We start from the raw sequence: 16326 nt of genomic DNA on the forward strand, positions 1-16326 counted from the left end.
GGAAGCATCCTCAGGTAGTGTAGATTCAAAGTTGTGAAAATCATGACCCTGGGGGCAGGGTGGGGCCACAATGGAGGGTCAAAGTTTTACAAAGGAATATATAGAGTAAATCTTTAAAAATCTTCTTCTCAAAAACTAATCAGCCAGGAAAGCTGAAACTTGTGTGGTAGCTTCCTCAGGTAGTGTAGGAAATTAATATTTCTCACGCCTCCAGTGATTTGGCAAAAAAGTGGTCAGATTTATAGTGAAAACCCCGTCCCCTCCTCTTCCATCAGACACATGTAAATACAAAAATGAGACAGTAGGTGGTTATAACAACATCTAATCATGGAGTAGCTACTTACTTTTAATCCCCCAACATTTTCAGTTTATCCTGTTAGATACTTGAAAGTTTTGACTTTCTATTAGTTTGTTTGAATTGGCCATGACCTAAGTCAAAGTTTATACAACCACACCTTCTCAACATCATAAACAAGCTTATCTGAGTCTGCTCAAGAAAATTTATATTCTTTCCAAAAAAAAACCCCAAACAATATTTAAATGAACTACAACTATCATATTTGTCCTTGTGAGCAATGAGTACCAAGTCCCCTTATTGGGTACCCTTTTGGACTAACATCAAATCATTGTGACTTAATTTCAGTCGTTTATTAATATCAAATTTTAAGTTTTTGTAGACATAAGTGATCTTGACACTGTAAAAACATGAGATCACGAACATCAGAATTTCAAATTTCATAAGCACCTTCAGGCACGTCAGGAGAGCTCTCTTATGTCAAGGTCAGTCCAAGGTCATATGTAAGTTAATCAAATACAGTGCATTCACCTGACTGTTCAATTCCACGACCTATGAAGGGTTTTGTTTGGATGTTTTAACTTCCCTGTCACTGGGCAAGAAGCATGCATTTCATCAATCTCTTTAATAAGTTGTCATATCTTTACAGTGGCTATTGTTATGAATATTTTGGTTGCTAGACCCGCATATGACCTGATGTAAAGTAATACACACAATATAGTTAAATGTAATTGATACTTGTCTCTTGAATCTCTCCTAGATCATGAAATGAAATTTTAAAGAGTGTATAAAGAATTATTTCTTATTAGCCTTCTTGTCTGTTTTTTTCCAGCTATTATGAATGCATTTATGTGTGTTTACTTTGATGTATTGAAATGAGTTTAAAAGTCAAACTTTGTAATTTTTTATCTTCAGTTTCTCTGCACTAAGCATTATTTAACTTCCTCTTTTCAACAATTAAGACTCAAGTTTGCAAATTGATTTCCTATCGAAATTTTAAGAATTATAGAGCTGGGTTTGGGTATACTAGTGTAACAAATGAAGATTATAAGAATTCACTATATATAGGAATAGTTGGTGAAACATGTTTTAATTTATGGATACCATCACTAATCATATTAGAGCATGATTTACACTCTGAGGTTTTTCCTCATCAACAAAACTCTAAGAGGAAACGTTAGTCTTGTAAATAAATAAATGTCATACTTTAAAACCCACAAGAATTAAGAGGGGATCCCCTGGTTATTCTAAGGTTAGCTGTCATGCTGTAACTACACACAATAGTCTTAGTTCCGGAGAAAAACGGTGTCTTGTGAATCACCCTTGTGTCTCAAGTCACAAAAGATGGTCTCTAGTCCATTGGCCCAGAGGGCAAACATAGGAGGAAAGATTAGCCTCCAATTAAATCTACTGCAAACAACTTCTTTGCAGAGTGAATGACCGCCGATAGTAAGGGAGGCTACATGACCAGTCCTCAAATTTATATCAGTCTATTTTGTCAAGAAAGTTTGACTTGTGGGTGTGGATAAGAGTCAAGTTGATTGTCACTGGATGTGAGCATCTGTGCAGTGTGACCATAATATCTTAAAAGTAAGAGATACTAGTGGTAAATAATTTATTTTCATTTTACATTGATCAATGATACTGCATTTTTGAGCTAAAGATATATTTCAGCCTCCAATAGAGTGTGCGTCAAGTCAAGAAAAAAGCACTTGACCACTTTTTAAAGGCATGCTCACATGAATATTAATGAAGCCATAATGGCTTTCTGAAATTGCCATTCATTAAAAGTGTTTCTGTTAATAGTGAATGTTTGCAAAGTCTGTAAAGGTTTGCTTGACGCAAAGGAGTGTGGTCCTAATTTAATTTTCTTGTGAGTTAGCGGACCAACTGCTGTCAAAGCAAAGGAACCATATTGATTGAAAGAGAGAGAATAGTTTCTTTGAATACTTACTTATACATGTACCAACATTTTCAGGAGGAAAACTTTTGGTTTTTTTTATTTGGATGTAAGTATAACTGTCATGCATTTTTCTTATAAATTGTTTAACTTTATATATAACTGTGTTCCAAGTTTAAACTGATTCAAAGATGACATTGACAGAAATTATGAATAATGATATTCATTTTTTAAAAATTGATATGATAAAAGATATGTAAAAAACATGATGGAATTTATAAATATTTTTAAAATCTATAAAAGCAAATTGAGTAGTGATTTAATTTGTAGAAGAACAAAATATGAATGAGGCAAAAATACTTTAAACTGCTTACGAAATTTCCGAATATTTAATGATGTAAAAACGATAATGAGATTTTAATTTACTTGTTTTGATATTTACAAATATTACCCTTAAAAAAAAACACTGAAAAAAGCATGATGAGTTTGTGGTAAAAATAAGTATTCAATAATGGAAAATATTGATTTCATTTATTGTTCCTGTTGTAGAACTATAAAAAACGAGTCTGCCTTTTATTAGTTGTTATGAATCTCGTTCAGCTGTTGGCATTTTTATGAATTCTATATTCCATACGCAATTTTAATTGAAGCAATCTTCTGTGAAAATGCGTCATTGAACTTTTGGAGTTCCATTTTAATTTACTTATTCATCCTATTAAGTGTTTTCATTTCATCCTTTTTAACCCTCCTTAATAGGTTTTTGTACACACCTATAAATAGAGCATCAATTCACACAAAGCTCCGATATTCATGTATGTACAGCTATTTTGATGACTTTTAATTTTATTTGTCCAACCCCTGTTTTCAGCTTGATCTGTAAAATCGGTCATTAAAGCTCCCGATAGGAGTCACTGGTTTTCCTTCTAAACAACTTTGTATTCAGAACAATTATAGAAAGATTACTGATCTCGGACAATTTTATAAAAACGTGTCATCCCTACTCAGGAAATTTAAAGTGAATCACTATTAAGGCTTTATTTCATTCATGGAGTATGTACTTAGAAGCCAGTGGAAATTCAATATTTACCAATACACTGGGCTGTCTGATTCAGAGAACTTTACATAATACTATTTATTTTACTTTCAGGTAAACAAAGATTAAACGTCAAAACAGAATCCCGTTTCTAGAGTTGCTATATATAAATTTGATAACAATTGGGTTTTCCGCCTCTTGGTATTAAATCTCCTTTGAAAGTGTTTGATTGACACCTGTTACCTGCCATATATACCTGACCAGGTAAACGATTGGATAACTTTTGCTCCGTGATCAATTAGTTGATGTTACATTTTTGCCTGTGCTATTTAATATTATAACCACAATGCCGCCTACCGCTGAATCTGTGTTACTGCAACGAAGACCCGTGTCAGGGCAGAGCAGGGCACACTCACCGTTCCTGCCCCACGCACCCACTGGTCTGGGTCGGCCAGCTAGTTCTCACTACAACAGACACCTGATGAGAGAGACTGCAAATATGCGCACAAAGATGGCTTCTGAGGGACATTTGGTGAACGGCTCCGATTTGGACGTGAAATTTCAGTATTTCTACAAAGAACCTTGCCTCTACAGTCATCAGATCTTCATTAATGCCAGTAAAATCTTTTCTACGCTGAAACATGAAAGTCTGGAGGAAAGGGAGAATCCTTACCTTAGAAAGAAGAATAAGACCGGCCTGGCAGAGAAAGTGCAAGAAATCCCTCAGCTTCACTTTGTGAATGACCAGGATAAAAGACTGGCTTTTGAACTGGCTTTTTCTACCCTCAAATGTAAGTAAATCTCTCTTTTTTTATTTAAAAGATGATTAGCACAGCGTCTGTATTTAATGATGTTTTAAAGCTTTAAATTCACACGTACAGAACATTTCCATGTTGATATTATCATTCGTCTTTATTGAAAAATATTTATTAGTTGTAAGGGAAATTTAATTTTAAGTATTCTTCTAACTCAATCTTTCACTTTCAATCAAATCTTGAGAGACAAGATTACAGCATATTTTGTTTTAAAAAATTTAAAGATATTTGTAGTCATTGAAAAAAAGAGCCCATTTATGATTTTTTTTAAAATCCTGAAATTTGTTTTGATAGATAATGACAATGAAGCTTATTCTCATTTGTTGGTATCTAAGATACATACGTAGATGAAAACATATCTATCTTTGCTTATATATTTCCTATGACAACTGGTTGATTCTGTCGAGCTAAGCGAAAGTTGATTGAGTTCATAGGGAGTGTTTAATTACTCATCCACTGATTAATTAATACCCAGCATTAATGAGGATAAGAATTAATCTTTGACAGCAAATAAAACCCCTTTTTGCCCACGCTGGTAGGCTTGAGTATAAAGTCGGTATCCCTCAGATTACTAACAAAATACACACTTGAACTTATATTACAATTAACGGATCAAGCGACTGATAGCAAATACCGTATTAGGATACATACAAATCCCTCTTTATTAAGTTTAGGCCGCTGTCAAATAAACGCGGGGCTTTCAATATATCAGTGTCTTTGAACAATGAGACAGATTATCTGACCGGAAAGTGGACCACCATACTCTGTTTCTTCAGGCTGATTACAGAACTTATCATGTCGTATGAAAAATGGACAGAAATGAAACCCGAATTCTATTTGCACCAATGTGTGTTTCAATATTTGCTTTTAATTGCGGGGATTAATTCTGTAATTTATTTCAATTTCATCATTTAAAAAAAATAAATTTGGTGACTTAATAGTGTTGATAGTCAAATTTTGGTTGGGACTTAAATAAATTTTGGTATATTTTTGGATTTTCGCAAGTTGTCACAATACGGTAGCTAAGAATTTACTATAATCACCATCACACCTGTTTTAAAATCCTCCATGTCCTTATGATAGAAATTTCATAATACTCAGTAAGTACAATCCATTTGTGTTGGGTTTGAAAAGTTTTCTTTGACACTAACAGAGATTGACATTTAATTGAAAAGATTGACATAAGTGCTTATATACCGGTACATATAATGTGGAAATAAGTGTTTGTTAAATGAAGTGTGTTATAAAATCTATGAATGATTTATGTTAGGGTATATGACCTGGGTGTAAGAAACTGGAACAGTGTCAGTCTTATTAAGAAACGGGGATGATGTATGCATACAGCTTATTTGTTGGGCATCACCCACCATATCTAACCATCTATCATCTAAAATATTCATAAAAACATCATGAATTTTGTAGTTTCCTGCACTGTACAACTTACAGTATAGCCTGGTGCATCGGAATGTTCCGCGCTTCTTTGTGTGTTCTTGCAAAAGAAGCAAAATTGTTCTTTTGATCATCCTTTCACCAAAGAACCTCATATATTTGTGAAGTCTCTGGAGACTGTTAAAGGTAGAACTCATTGTTGCTGATAACAATGGATCCAAGTCTACAATGCTAGTGGTCTTTTGTGGTCTTCTCTCTTTATTATCAATAATCGACATCGTTCATGCTTGCTCATTAGGCTGGTATCCACAGATATTTCACACCTTCTTCATTGATTTCCATCACAATTTGTGTCTTGTTTTCTCATCAACAGAGAAGATTAACACTCCCAAACTCAATGAAAGGCAAATCTCTGGTTTTATTTATTTAATTAGAAAATTCATCTCTTTTTATGCATATACTAATCCTGCACACATTATAAATCAATTGTAGTAACTTCACAGTAGTTTTACATATCAAATCTAATTCAAATTTTAAAAATGAAGGGAATTGTCAGTCAAATTTGTGAAAACTCATTAAAGTTCCCTTTTACAATAACTAAAGAATTGGAGGAGAGGTAACAAATAAAACACCTCAATCTTATCATGTGACGTCACGGGATGGAACACCTTCCTCACTGTAAACCAACAATTCCATTCTGTTCCACAAACACAATATGTCAGGAAGTTTGTTTATCATGGAGTGGTCACTTTTAATTGAAAATAGGGAGATTGTTTATTTACAAACAGAATGGACTTTCACAAAAATGAGGTGTGCGTCACAATAAAGACTTGGACGGACTTATCGCGGTGCCCCCGTATCTCCAGATAAAGCCCTGCACACCCTCAATGTTTAGACCTGTGTCTCGATCTGCAACCTAACATATATTTAAATTGTTCAGAAGCCAAATATTTGTCCCCCTGCTTGCTCTCTGGGGCTAGTTTATCCCCTCCAGCTTTACGAGTGTGCGACCCAGCGCAAGCCCTTTGTTGACAGATATTGCAAACTTGATTAACTTCAATAAAAATTCCTATAGTTGTTAAAATATCGGAGAGGGGCGAGCATTTTGATCATTATAAACCCTTATGTCACCAAGTTGACTGGACTTTTACAAGGGTTTGAAGCGGAGGTTTTGATAATATGACACAGAGTAAAACAAGTGCTTGAATTTTATCAACTTCAGTCAATAGTCATGTTTATTTTATAAGTCAGAAAATTTATGATTTGTAATGAAGGCCAACAACATCCCTCAAACTGAAGGCAATATCATTTTGAGGTTAACAACATTCTATTTCTTTCATCATGTTTATTTGCCATAGAAAGGTTATCATGGCACTAATAAATTTTGATGAATTTCATTCAAAAAGGGATTTTGAGAGACATTTGGGCAATATCCTTTGCAGAACACTAATTTGAGCTAAAAATAAAAAAAGAAGAAAAATTAACGTTTTAGATAAACTGGTACTGGGACATTGATTTAATTTAGCAGAAAAATCTTACAACTTTTGCAACCATGCCAAAATTACTCAGACAGTATGTGTTCTAATTTGAATGAAATGAAAAATTGATTTAATAAATGCATATTTGTACTTTACAGACCAGCTGTTATTTGAAGAAATTCTACAAGACTGTGCCTTTTACGCCACATATCCGGAGGTAAGTCTTGTTTGTTTAAAAAGTGTATGTGTGTGTTGGGGAGAGGGGTATTAAATATGAATATCCCAGACTCATGGACCAAATATTCAGTTGTATACCAACTATACCATCATCTACAAGTAAACACTATATCCTCTTTGTCTCAGACCTGCTATATATTAAATGACTTGACTGATTTCATAAAGAAGACTGCCCTTGTTGTAATGGCCCAAAATTCTTGTTCTATTCATTTCGTCCTTAAAACACTACATTGTGGCTGATGTTTGTGGATGAATGCTTGAGCACAAACTCATTTCACACATGAAAGCTAGAAATTACCAAGCAATATGAGATGTTTGTGGCCAGTGAACTTGGCTTTTAAACAAAGTATGATGTAATGGGCTATTTTCTATGAGTTCATCAGCCATTTTAACCATAATGTTTCAGTTATTCATGGTTCTTTTGTCTGAATGTTTTTAGCCTTTCAAGACCATTGACAAATTAATGACATTAGAAATTGAGTGGATTGATTGGCTATTAAGGGTGGATTCTGAAATAGAGAGTCCTATAAACGAGCCCTTGTTTGAGTATTTGTGTTTACAAATAGTTTTTCCAATACAAGATAAAGATCATTGCTGATGCAAAATAAGGCAAAAACAAACACCAAAAAAATGTCCACTTTGTAATAATTAATGAAAGACTGTGTACATATTGGGACTTTTCCCCTATACAAAGCTTCTTCAATTACAGGAATGAAATTCAAGCCGCAATTCTGAAGAAAAAAAATTGTTGATAGATTAAATTCAAAGAGCTTGAAAAATATCAATATAACAATACATGAATAGTTGAAATCAATGAGGAGTTTTATTAGATCAGGTAGCATTGGTTGATAAGACCGGAGCATTCATATCTCCGGGCAGCCCTAACAGCAACGGCAGAGAGATGAAAAAACAATCCCAATCAAAAACTCAGCTCGCTGAAATGTCAAGTGAAAAATGGGATATTGAACACCTTGTTTTTATGGCTACGCTTTTGTAGATATTTGCGGTATTATAATTTGACTGATATAAAAAAGAGATCAATTAGATGTCCCTGAAATATCACTGATTTATTGCGGAAAGGTTGTGTTATCGTTGAAATGATACGGGTCCCTCCTTTGGGCACCAACTGCCATTGAACCGTTTTCTGACTTTATTTAATGATAAGAGCATTTGTCATGCATGTTTTCAATAATATTTTATGGAAGTTAGCATAATCTTTGCATAATCCTTTTTCGGTACGTAAAAGTTGACAGGACATTTATTTTTTTCAATAATTCATATAGATATATCCTCTAGGAATGAAATTCGGTAGATAAGAGGATTAGGAATTATTCATAACATAAAAAGGTTTACAAGTACACTTTTGATGTTTTATCTGCTCTTCAGTCCGTCGTCCACTCGAAAGCTTACAACTCATTATACAGTCAGTGAACTTGTGATATATTTTGTAAATGTTTACAGTTTGTGGAAGACAGTGGCCTTGTTATGGTGATGCTGTGCGATTTTCAAGGCCGTAAATTTCAACAGAGACACGCCCTTCCAGGAGAAACGGTGCTTCCAGACCTGTTAGAAATAGAGCAAGCCATCTTGGAATGCAAGACCCACCTAAATGCGGCCTTAGCCCGGCGCAGAATCAAGGCCGAGGCCCCCTCTCTGGACCATCTCCTCCCTGACACGGTCAGGAGTAAAGAGGAACTCAGGTCCAGCATGCCAGTGTATGGCTGGATTAACCACAGAAAGTCCAAGTAAGCAACTCAGACCCACCTCCACTCCGCTCCCCCACCCCTTGCCAGTAAATGGGTGCAGTTTACTTTTTCTGTACTTTTTCAAAAAATTCTTTTAAAAAGTATGTACTGTACTAAAAGCATAAAAAAGCATACTTTTTTGTATTTTTATTTTTTTGGTATGGGTGAACTAACTTCAGAAAGTCCAATCAGACCACCCCCAACACCACTCACTTACCCTCCCAATGTACAGCTAGATCAACCATACAAAGTCCAAATAAGCAACTCAGATTCATCCCCTACCTGTTTCCTCACCCACTCTAAAAAACCTTGTTAAAACATGGGAGTTGGCTTATTTATGGCATTCTTGAAATCAATTTAAAGTTGTAATCCCTCCAAGTTGTAAATTTTCATTAATAATATAACATAATTTACCAGTATTTCGGGGTTTTTTTTAATGTCTCTGCATGTTGGTTTTCCAAACTGTTTTGCTGTTACTTTTTGTTAATCTACATGTACATGTAAATGCAATCAAATACATGATCTGTAACAATTAGTGTTATGGTATTAATCATTAAAAGGTTGCTGCTCCAAAAGGGTAAATGGATTTTGGAAATATGGAAAGAAAATATTTGAAGTAATAACAGCCCAAAAATAAATTCTTTGTAAACAATTTTTGTTTCATGTTACATTTAAACTTTAACCATGTTTATATAAGTTCCAGAAGTAGTTTAGAATTTCAATATTTTCTAATAATTTCTTTACTTTAGAAATGTTCCTAATATTTGACTAAGGAAAAGTGTCTTGGTTCAAGTTAATTAGCATAGGTAAATGGAAATCTCAAGTTTCCTCTAATGCTTTGAACACATAAGAAGCTTAACCTTTTGACACTAGAAAAATACTCTCAAGTTTTGGTACCTTAATTTTGTTATACACCTACAGATAGATGCTTAATCTTTAGTTTAAATGTTGCAATCAATCCTCATTAATATTTTTGTGCACGTACCAGTGATATCGAGGGTATAATTACCATATATCTGGGGGGTTTTTTGTGTCGCAAAATTTGCGAAAAAGGGGACAATGTGTTGCATTTTTAATTAACATCAGTCATTTATTACAATTTAAAAGTATCTTATAAAAATAATACAGAATATAATTTCTGCATATTCAATAATTTGCGATATAAAAGGGCTTGCAAAAAAAAGCAAAAATTAGATCATCGCAAATATCACCAGACATGCTGTATCTTCCAGTAAAGCAACTTCGATGGGTTTTTTTTTTGTTTTCTGGACAATTGTTTCTTGTTTGTATTTTTCACCAGACACATTTATAGTAATTTGTTTCATTTAAAATTTTCCAGCATGTCCGAGGTGTTGGATGCGTTGAAGGATGAACACTTCCGATTGGTCAGTCCAGAGGAGGCCCTGGAGGGCAAGAGATTCTGTGTGGACTCCCTGTGTCACGATGTCCTGATGTTCTCCCCGGAGTGTGCCAACGACTTGGTCAAAAATCACCTTGTTACTGCAGGAAAACTAGTTCTCCAGGTACATTGTCTCCAAATCAAAGCTTTTTAATGACAATCCTGTGATTGATTATGATTGAAAAGTAAAAGTAACCGAGTATGCATTGAAGTTTAAACACCCTACACAGGCATGTCTTATTCGGAAGTGATAACTTTTAACAAAAATTCATGGTATTTTAAATTTTTGAAAATTCTAAGCATGGCATATGTGTAAATTTCAGTGTCTACCACAACGGAAGATTTGTTTATAGAACTGGAACCTGATGGTTTAAAAAGCATCAGTTATTCTCAACATATGACATCTTTTTCTTTATTTTGCAGGACAAGTCTAGTAGTATAGCCCCCCACTCAGTGAAGTACTTAGTTGGAGAGGACGCAGACATCATCCATGTCAATGTGGGCTCAGGGATGACCACCGCACACATTGCCAGTCTCCTGGAGGCGGACAGCCGCAGCCATATCTGGGCATTCGGTGCTAGAAACCAGGCAGAAGTCAGAGAAAATATGGAGAAACTTGGAGTGAAAGGTATAGTTCTTTGACCAGTTAGTGCTACCTATAGAACATTTTGACTTGCGCAAGTTTATACTGGTATGTGTCAGCACTGGTACCGATATTTGCATTGAAGTTTTCAATACACTGACAAAAATTCCCTTGAAAATTAATGATAAATAAGGAACTAATGCTCAACCCACATATATTTATTTTATTCCTCTGGTGTTGATATTTGAATATTTTTACATAATACATGTACATGTATTCTTTAATAGATTACGTTCCCCCCCATCACATTTCAAGCGTATTTTCTTCTTATGTTTTTGAAATTCTGAATTTACAGTTTGCAATTGATTCCAATATGAAAAATTAATGGTACATAAAAAGTAAAAAAATCTCGGAGAGGATTTATTGGAAAATCATTCTGAACAAACTGAAAGTTTAGTGGAGTAATTGCCAGCATGAAATGAGAGCAAAGAAATTGGTTAAATAATTGATGAACTTCCTCAGCTTTAAATTTCTTCAGGGTCTAAGCAGTGTCCGCATCACTGATGTACAATGTTTACCTAATTAGTTGATGTTTGTCATGGGAGCCAGAAAATGGGGCCCATAAATGTAGTGTTATTAATGTGTTAGTATGGTTACAGTAATGATGGCTATAAACGTAGTGCTATTAGTGGGTTAGTATGGACGTAACAATTCTGTGGTACTGTCAGCACAGAAAGAGAGTTGATAAACGAGGCTAAAACAAATCAAAGACTTCCATCCCGCCACCCTTATCAGTGGTAGCGGTCCTAATTGATTGTCAGGTTTATTAGCCAACAGAGACAAAATGCAACTGATTGATTATGTAAAAGCACACTGAATGATTGGTATTGAGCTGCGGAATCATATATATATCACTCCTTGTTGAGTCAATACAGACACCAGGAGAAGAGTTAATTGCTATTGTCATCTGGCTTGGTTCCCACTCTATTCCTATGCTTATGGAGTCACTTAAGATCAAACGCTTCTGTAATAGTTTGTCCATATTTAGCAATGCATGTCTTTAGCCCTGACCCTCGAAATGGCCTCTTCAATGCAACTGTTGACAATGCACTTGAGTTTTCAATAAATTATCTTTCAAGCTGTTGAGAATTGAAGATGTGTAATTTTCTGATCAACACTCACGACAGAATCGACAGAATCGGTTTATTCCCCCTCTATAAATCGGTTTCATCAATTTTTATTTGCTCATTGAAGTGCACTAAGTTCTTCACTGTTGTAAATGCTGAGTGTATGCAATGTCAATTTTCCATCTGAAATAGTGTTAACAATCGTGAAAGGTACTCATAAATTTTATATGAAAATATTTTAGAAATTTATTTCTAGTTTGAGTAAATGTTTGAATCATGCTCAATGCCCCAGTAAAAAGTATTATACTCTAAGTAAAAAACTCTGAATTACAATTCGATGAAGCTTTTTTATCCTTTTAAGCAGAGGTTTTTGGAAGTATTGAAATTTGTAGAAGAAGCAGATTATTTAGCTTTTGTTTGGCCAGTGTCAACAAACCTGCAAAGCAACTGGGAAATCGTCAGTCATTTGTGTATACGTCTAATAGATCTAAATAAATTCAACACAAAAATTTCATTTGTTAGCAATGCATTATTTGTTTGCCAAGACTTATTTCCCACCGAATATAATGGGACCACTTCCATGTCAACTAACTAGCAAACAGCGGAGAACAAGACACAGGCTGGAGTTATATTGTACTTTAAGTTGAATTGTTATCTCCAACATGCTGTTCCAATAATTATATATAAAATCTAGAATGGCCTACATTCAATATTGTGCTGGGGTATTTGTTTACTGATGAAAGTCACCAAAGCGCAATACAATATGGCACAAAAATCTGAGCATGATCGATTGATTTTTTATTACCCGGTAAATCCGATGCTGTATGTTAATTTTAGGTGTGAAATTGATTTATAAAAACTTACTGAACATGGTCAATTTTCTGATGCTGTAGGTGTAAAATGGGTGTCAAAGATCTACTATATTTCATATATATATATATACATATCTATTTAATAAATCGGATGTGGTAATGTTAATATTGTAGGTTTGAACCATACATGTATTTATCAAAAACTTTCCAAATATGATTGATTTTTCAATACTAGTAAATCAGATGTTGTATGTTAATTGTAGGTGTGAAATTGATGTCTGAAAACTTTCTGGATGTAGAACCGGATGACAATCGATTCAAGAATGCAAAGGTCATCCTCATTACAGCCGACTGTAGCAAGTCAGGGGTGGCCAACCCTATAGACTTCATTGTCAACGAGGGGGAAGGTGGGCACATTGAATGAAAAAATACACAATAATCTCAAAAGGAAAAATTTATATTTCTTGTATTATAGAACTATTAATCAGGTGAAAAATCATTTATTCCCCTATTTTTTCTTCTAGATATGAAAATATTGAAGGATTTGTCCATAGGAGAAACGGACATGAGCAAACTTGGTGATCTCACAGCAAAACACACAGAACTCCTGAAGCATGCCCTCAAATGTAGGTAGTCTACATCCAACACTGAATGTATATCTGAACCTTATCTTGGAATTGCATGTTGTCCTAACCAGAATTATAATTCTTGCAGTTACCAAGGTGCAGGCGGTTGTGTACACCACACGGTCAATCCATGAGGTGGAGAACGAGAATGTGGTTTCGAAGGCTGTGGAGTACACTAACCTGGTACAGCAGAGGAGGTACCCCTACAGAGTAGCTCCCCCTGTCATCCCTTTCTCGAGTGAAGCTATAGACAATAAAATAGGAATTCATGGAAAGTTTATAAAATTTCGACCAACAGAGAAAACCAGTGGATGTTTTATTGCTGTTGTAACAAGAGAGGTATGTTGTAATTAGAGTTCTGTTTTGGATTAAATCCTGCTTTTGAAATATTTAACATACTGGTATATAAAATTTCACAAATGAATTGTAATGCAAAAAATGTAATAATTTTTATGAACAGCCTGAGGATTCCAAAGAAGCAGCCAAAGATGTTCTTGCCAGAGCACAAGCTAAAGGATTGCTGAGTGGGAAGAAGAGGAACAAGAACCACGAGGGCCACGAGAATGAGGATGAGGACAGCCTGGTCAACGGCCACAAGTCTGAGAAGCTGCTGAGTCGACGCCTCAGGAGACAGGACCAGAGGCTGCCCCCACGCAGTGCTATATCAGCCCCCCACGCCTCCAGTCCCGTCCACAGCTACATCCACAGCCCGATCCAGGGACGCCGCATACCGCGGCCCAATGGGGTCGCGGTGGGAGCCAGACTGTACAAGGATGCCGCAAAGAGAGAGCCGGCACAGAAGAAGGACAAGGTCACAGTGCCGGAGCACGTCAAAGTGGTAAAACATCCAGCACCCTTCAGGTGAATATTCTATGTGTTGGATGATTGAGTTTCATGTGGTTGTCCCACAAAGGAAATCACAATCACTTTGTGCTTAATTTGCATGAGCATCGCAATATTTCACAGTTATTTTAAGTTTGTATGTAAATGTATATGTTTTTGTATTTGTCTCAATGCCTCTCAAGAGGTCTTTATTTAAAAACTAAAGTTCTTGTCTCAGTAACAGAATGTTTTTTTCTTGTTTATATGTTTCTATGTACCATATATAACACTGTCAGACACACTAAAATGGATTTTTTTGCAATAGTTGTAACTAGTCAGTATTATGATATTTCTACCTGTGTCACTGGTGCTATTGGAGTACATGTTCAGCAACCATCACCATTTCAATGTTTCATATGTCTGCTGTCTCACTGTTTTACATGTACAAATACATCTTTGTTTTTGAGAGACTTGTCATTTCGTGCTAAATCTTTTGTCCATTGAGAGAGTGTATGTGTATAACATGAGAATTCACTATGTTCACTAACTTAATTTTTGTGTGATTTTCACAGCCGCAAGTAAAAAGCATGTTCAGGTAAAAAAAAGAACTTTGTGTAAATGCGCATGATCTCAATAAGCTTCCTCTACTGGCTTGCAACAATAAATGTATTTTTATATGCAGATTTCTTAAATTTCATGAAATATTGGTATGTATTTTTTATAAATCTTATAAAAGTAAAGAAGCATTACATTACAGCAGTAATCTATGGCATGTGTATCTGCTTTTGGTATATCTGGAATTCAAGCTTGAATCAGCCCTACTTTATCTTAGTATCGTTTCATTGTACCTTGTTGATCGAGTGATGAATAATTTTTCTGTATGGTCTTTTTTCCTTTCACGGCAGACGCAAAAAGCACAAACTGAACAAGAAGACCAAGTAAGTTATGTAACACCTGGAGGCCACTTAGGCAGTGCATGTTCTTAATCAATTTGTGGGGTATGCCCATTAACTTGTCTAAGTTGGAACATGCACCCACTTAATCTGTGTGAGATGTTATTGTAAGAATGAAGACACTGAAGTATTGTAATGCATTATCAGAACTGCATGTTGACGTGATTCATCATGTGCATACAATGCAGGAGGCCTCGCTCTTGATGTAGGAGCTAGCACCTGTCATTTCATAATTATCAGACACAATCAGCTTGGACAAACAACTTTATCTAGGGTACTTTAAATTAATGTTGCCTTAACACATGCCTTTTCCTCTGTTTCGGAACTTTAAAAATTGACTGGAATGCTTCTCGCTTTCCCTGAATTTGCATTGTTAATTTATTTCATTGAAATCTACAGTTACACATACCCCTTCTGGTTTCTAAACAATGTCTTTTTCATTTGATTTTTAATCGAAGAAGCATCTCTCGTGTAGTTCAAATATTTAATAATCATAAGGTGCCTAGCAATTGGGTAGGTTTAAGCAATCCGTTTTGTTTTGTGACCTTAATAAGGATACTAAATCAATACATCTGTTCATATTTCCATTAACTACACCACTGCGTTGGGACTAAAAACTTTCAAAGTCCCACCCAGTACAACAGAAAATCAATTGTGCAATGTAAATGTATGATGCAGTGACAGTTTGAGTGCCATATTAAGTGTTGCTGTTTTTGATGAATGTATAAACTGAGATTAGCCAATATTTGAGTAGAGTGCACCATCTTCTCAGCAGTAGCTCTATTAGTGCAATGTATCGGATCCGTCCAGCCTTCTGGGGATCACCAGAGTTATTTCCCTTTGTTGTAAATAAATGAATATTTAAACACATCTGTGATACCTTTGTCTGTATATATTGTTCACTGTTACAGATAGAAATAAATGTTAACTTATTTATTGTAAAATGTTTTGTGTTGTGTTTTTCCTTTCAATCAGAGTAAAATATGATTATCTCTGCAACATATAGCCCATTGTTAATGTTAATGAGGCTCCATGTAAGAGGTCATCAAAATTTTCTACCTTCAGACAAAGGAGAGTTTTAAATATGAAATAATGCTAGTAACTATAACAAA

At 35.0% G+C, this 16326-nt stretch overlaps 1 protein-coding gene across 4 annotated transcripts; it reads left to right on the forward strand.

Annotated features, from left to right (window-relative positions):
• Window positions 1-1732: 1732 nt before the first annotated feature.
• Window positions 1733-16158, forward strand: LOC128157101 (putative methyltransferase NSUN7). Of its 4 annotated transcripts, XM_052819476.1 has the most exons (12): window positions 1733-1885; window positions 3343-4019; window positions 7069-7127; window positions 8609-8892; window positions 10232-10415; window positions 10715-10919; window positions 13077-13220; window positions 13338-13439; window positions 13528-13778; window positions 13900-14300; window positions 14834-14856; window positions 15167-16158. In XM_052819476.1, exons 2-11 carry the CDS (start codon window positions 3575-3577, stop codon window positions 14841-14843), a joined length of 2085 nt encoding a protein of 694 aa, XP_052675436.1. In that variant the 5' UTR covers window positions 1733-1885; window positions 3343-3574; the 3' UTR covers window positions 14844-14856; window positions 15167-16158. The 4 variants fall into 4 exon arrangements, with proteins under 4 accessions (XP_052675436.1, XP_052675435.1, XP_052675433.1 ...); XM_052819475.1 differs by having other exon boundaries at window positions 14834-16158; XM_052819473.1 differs by lacking the exon at window positions 14834-14856.
• Window positions 16159-16326: the final 168 nt, after the last annotated feature.

The sequence above is a fragment of the Crassostrea angulata genome, chromosome 7, assembly GCF_025612915.1.
Source record: "Crassostrea angulata isolate pt1a10 chromosome 7, ASM2561291v2, whole genome shotgun sequence".
Classification (NCBI taxonomy): Eukaryota; Metazoa; Mollusca; class Bivalvia; order Ostreida; family Ostreidae; genus Magallana; species Magallana angulata.

Excerpts from the sequence above, each read along its gene's own strand:
- LOC128157101 (XM_052819473.1), top strand. The coding sequence starts at position 3,575 with ATGCCGCCTACCGCTGAATCTGTGTTACTGCAACGAAGACCCGTGTCA. Across the intron at positions 10,416-10,714 it reads CAGGAAAACTAGTTCTCCAG|GACAAGTCTAGTAGTATAGC; the intron begins GTACATTGTCTC and ends TTTATTTTGCAG. Across the intron at positions 14,301-15,166 it reads AAACATCCAGCACCCTTCAG|ACGCAAAAAGCACAAACTGA; the intron begins GTGAATATTCTA and ends CTTTCACGGCAG.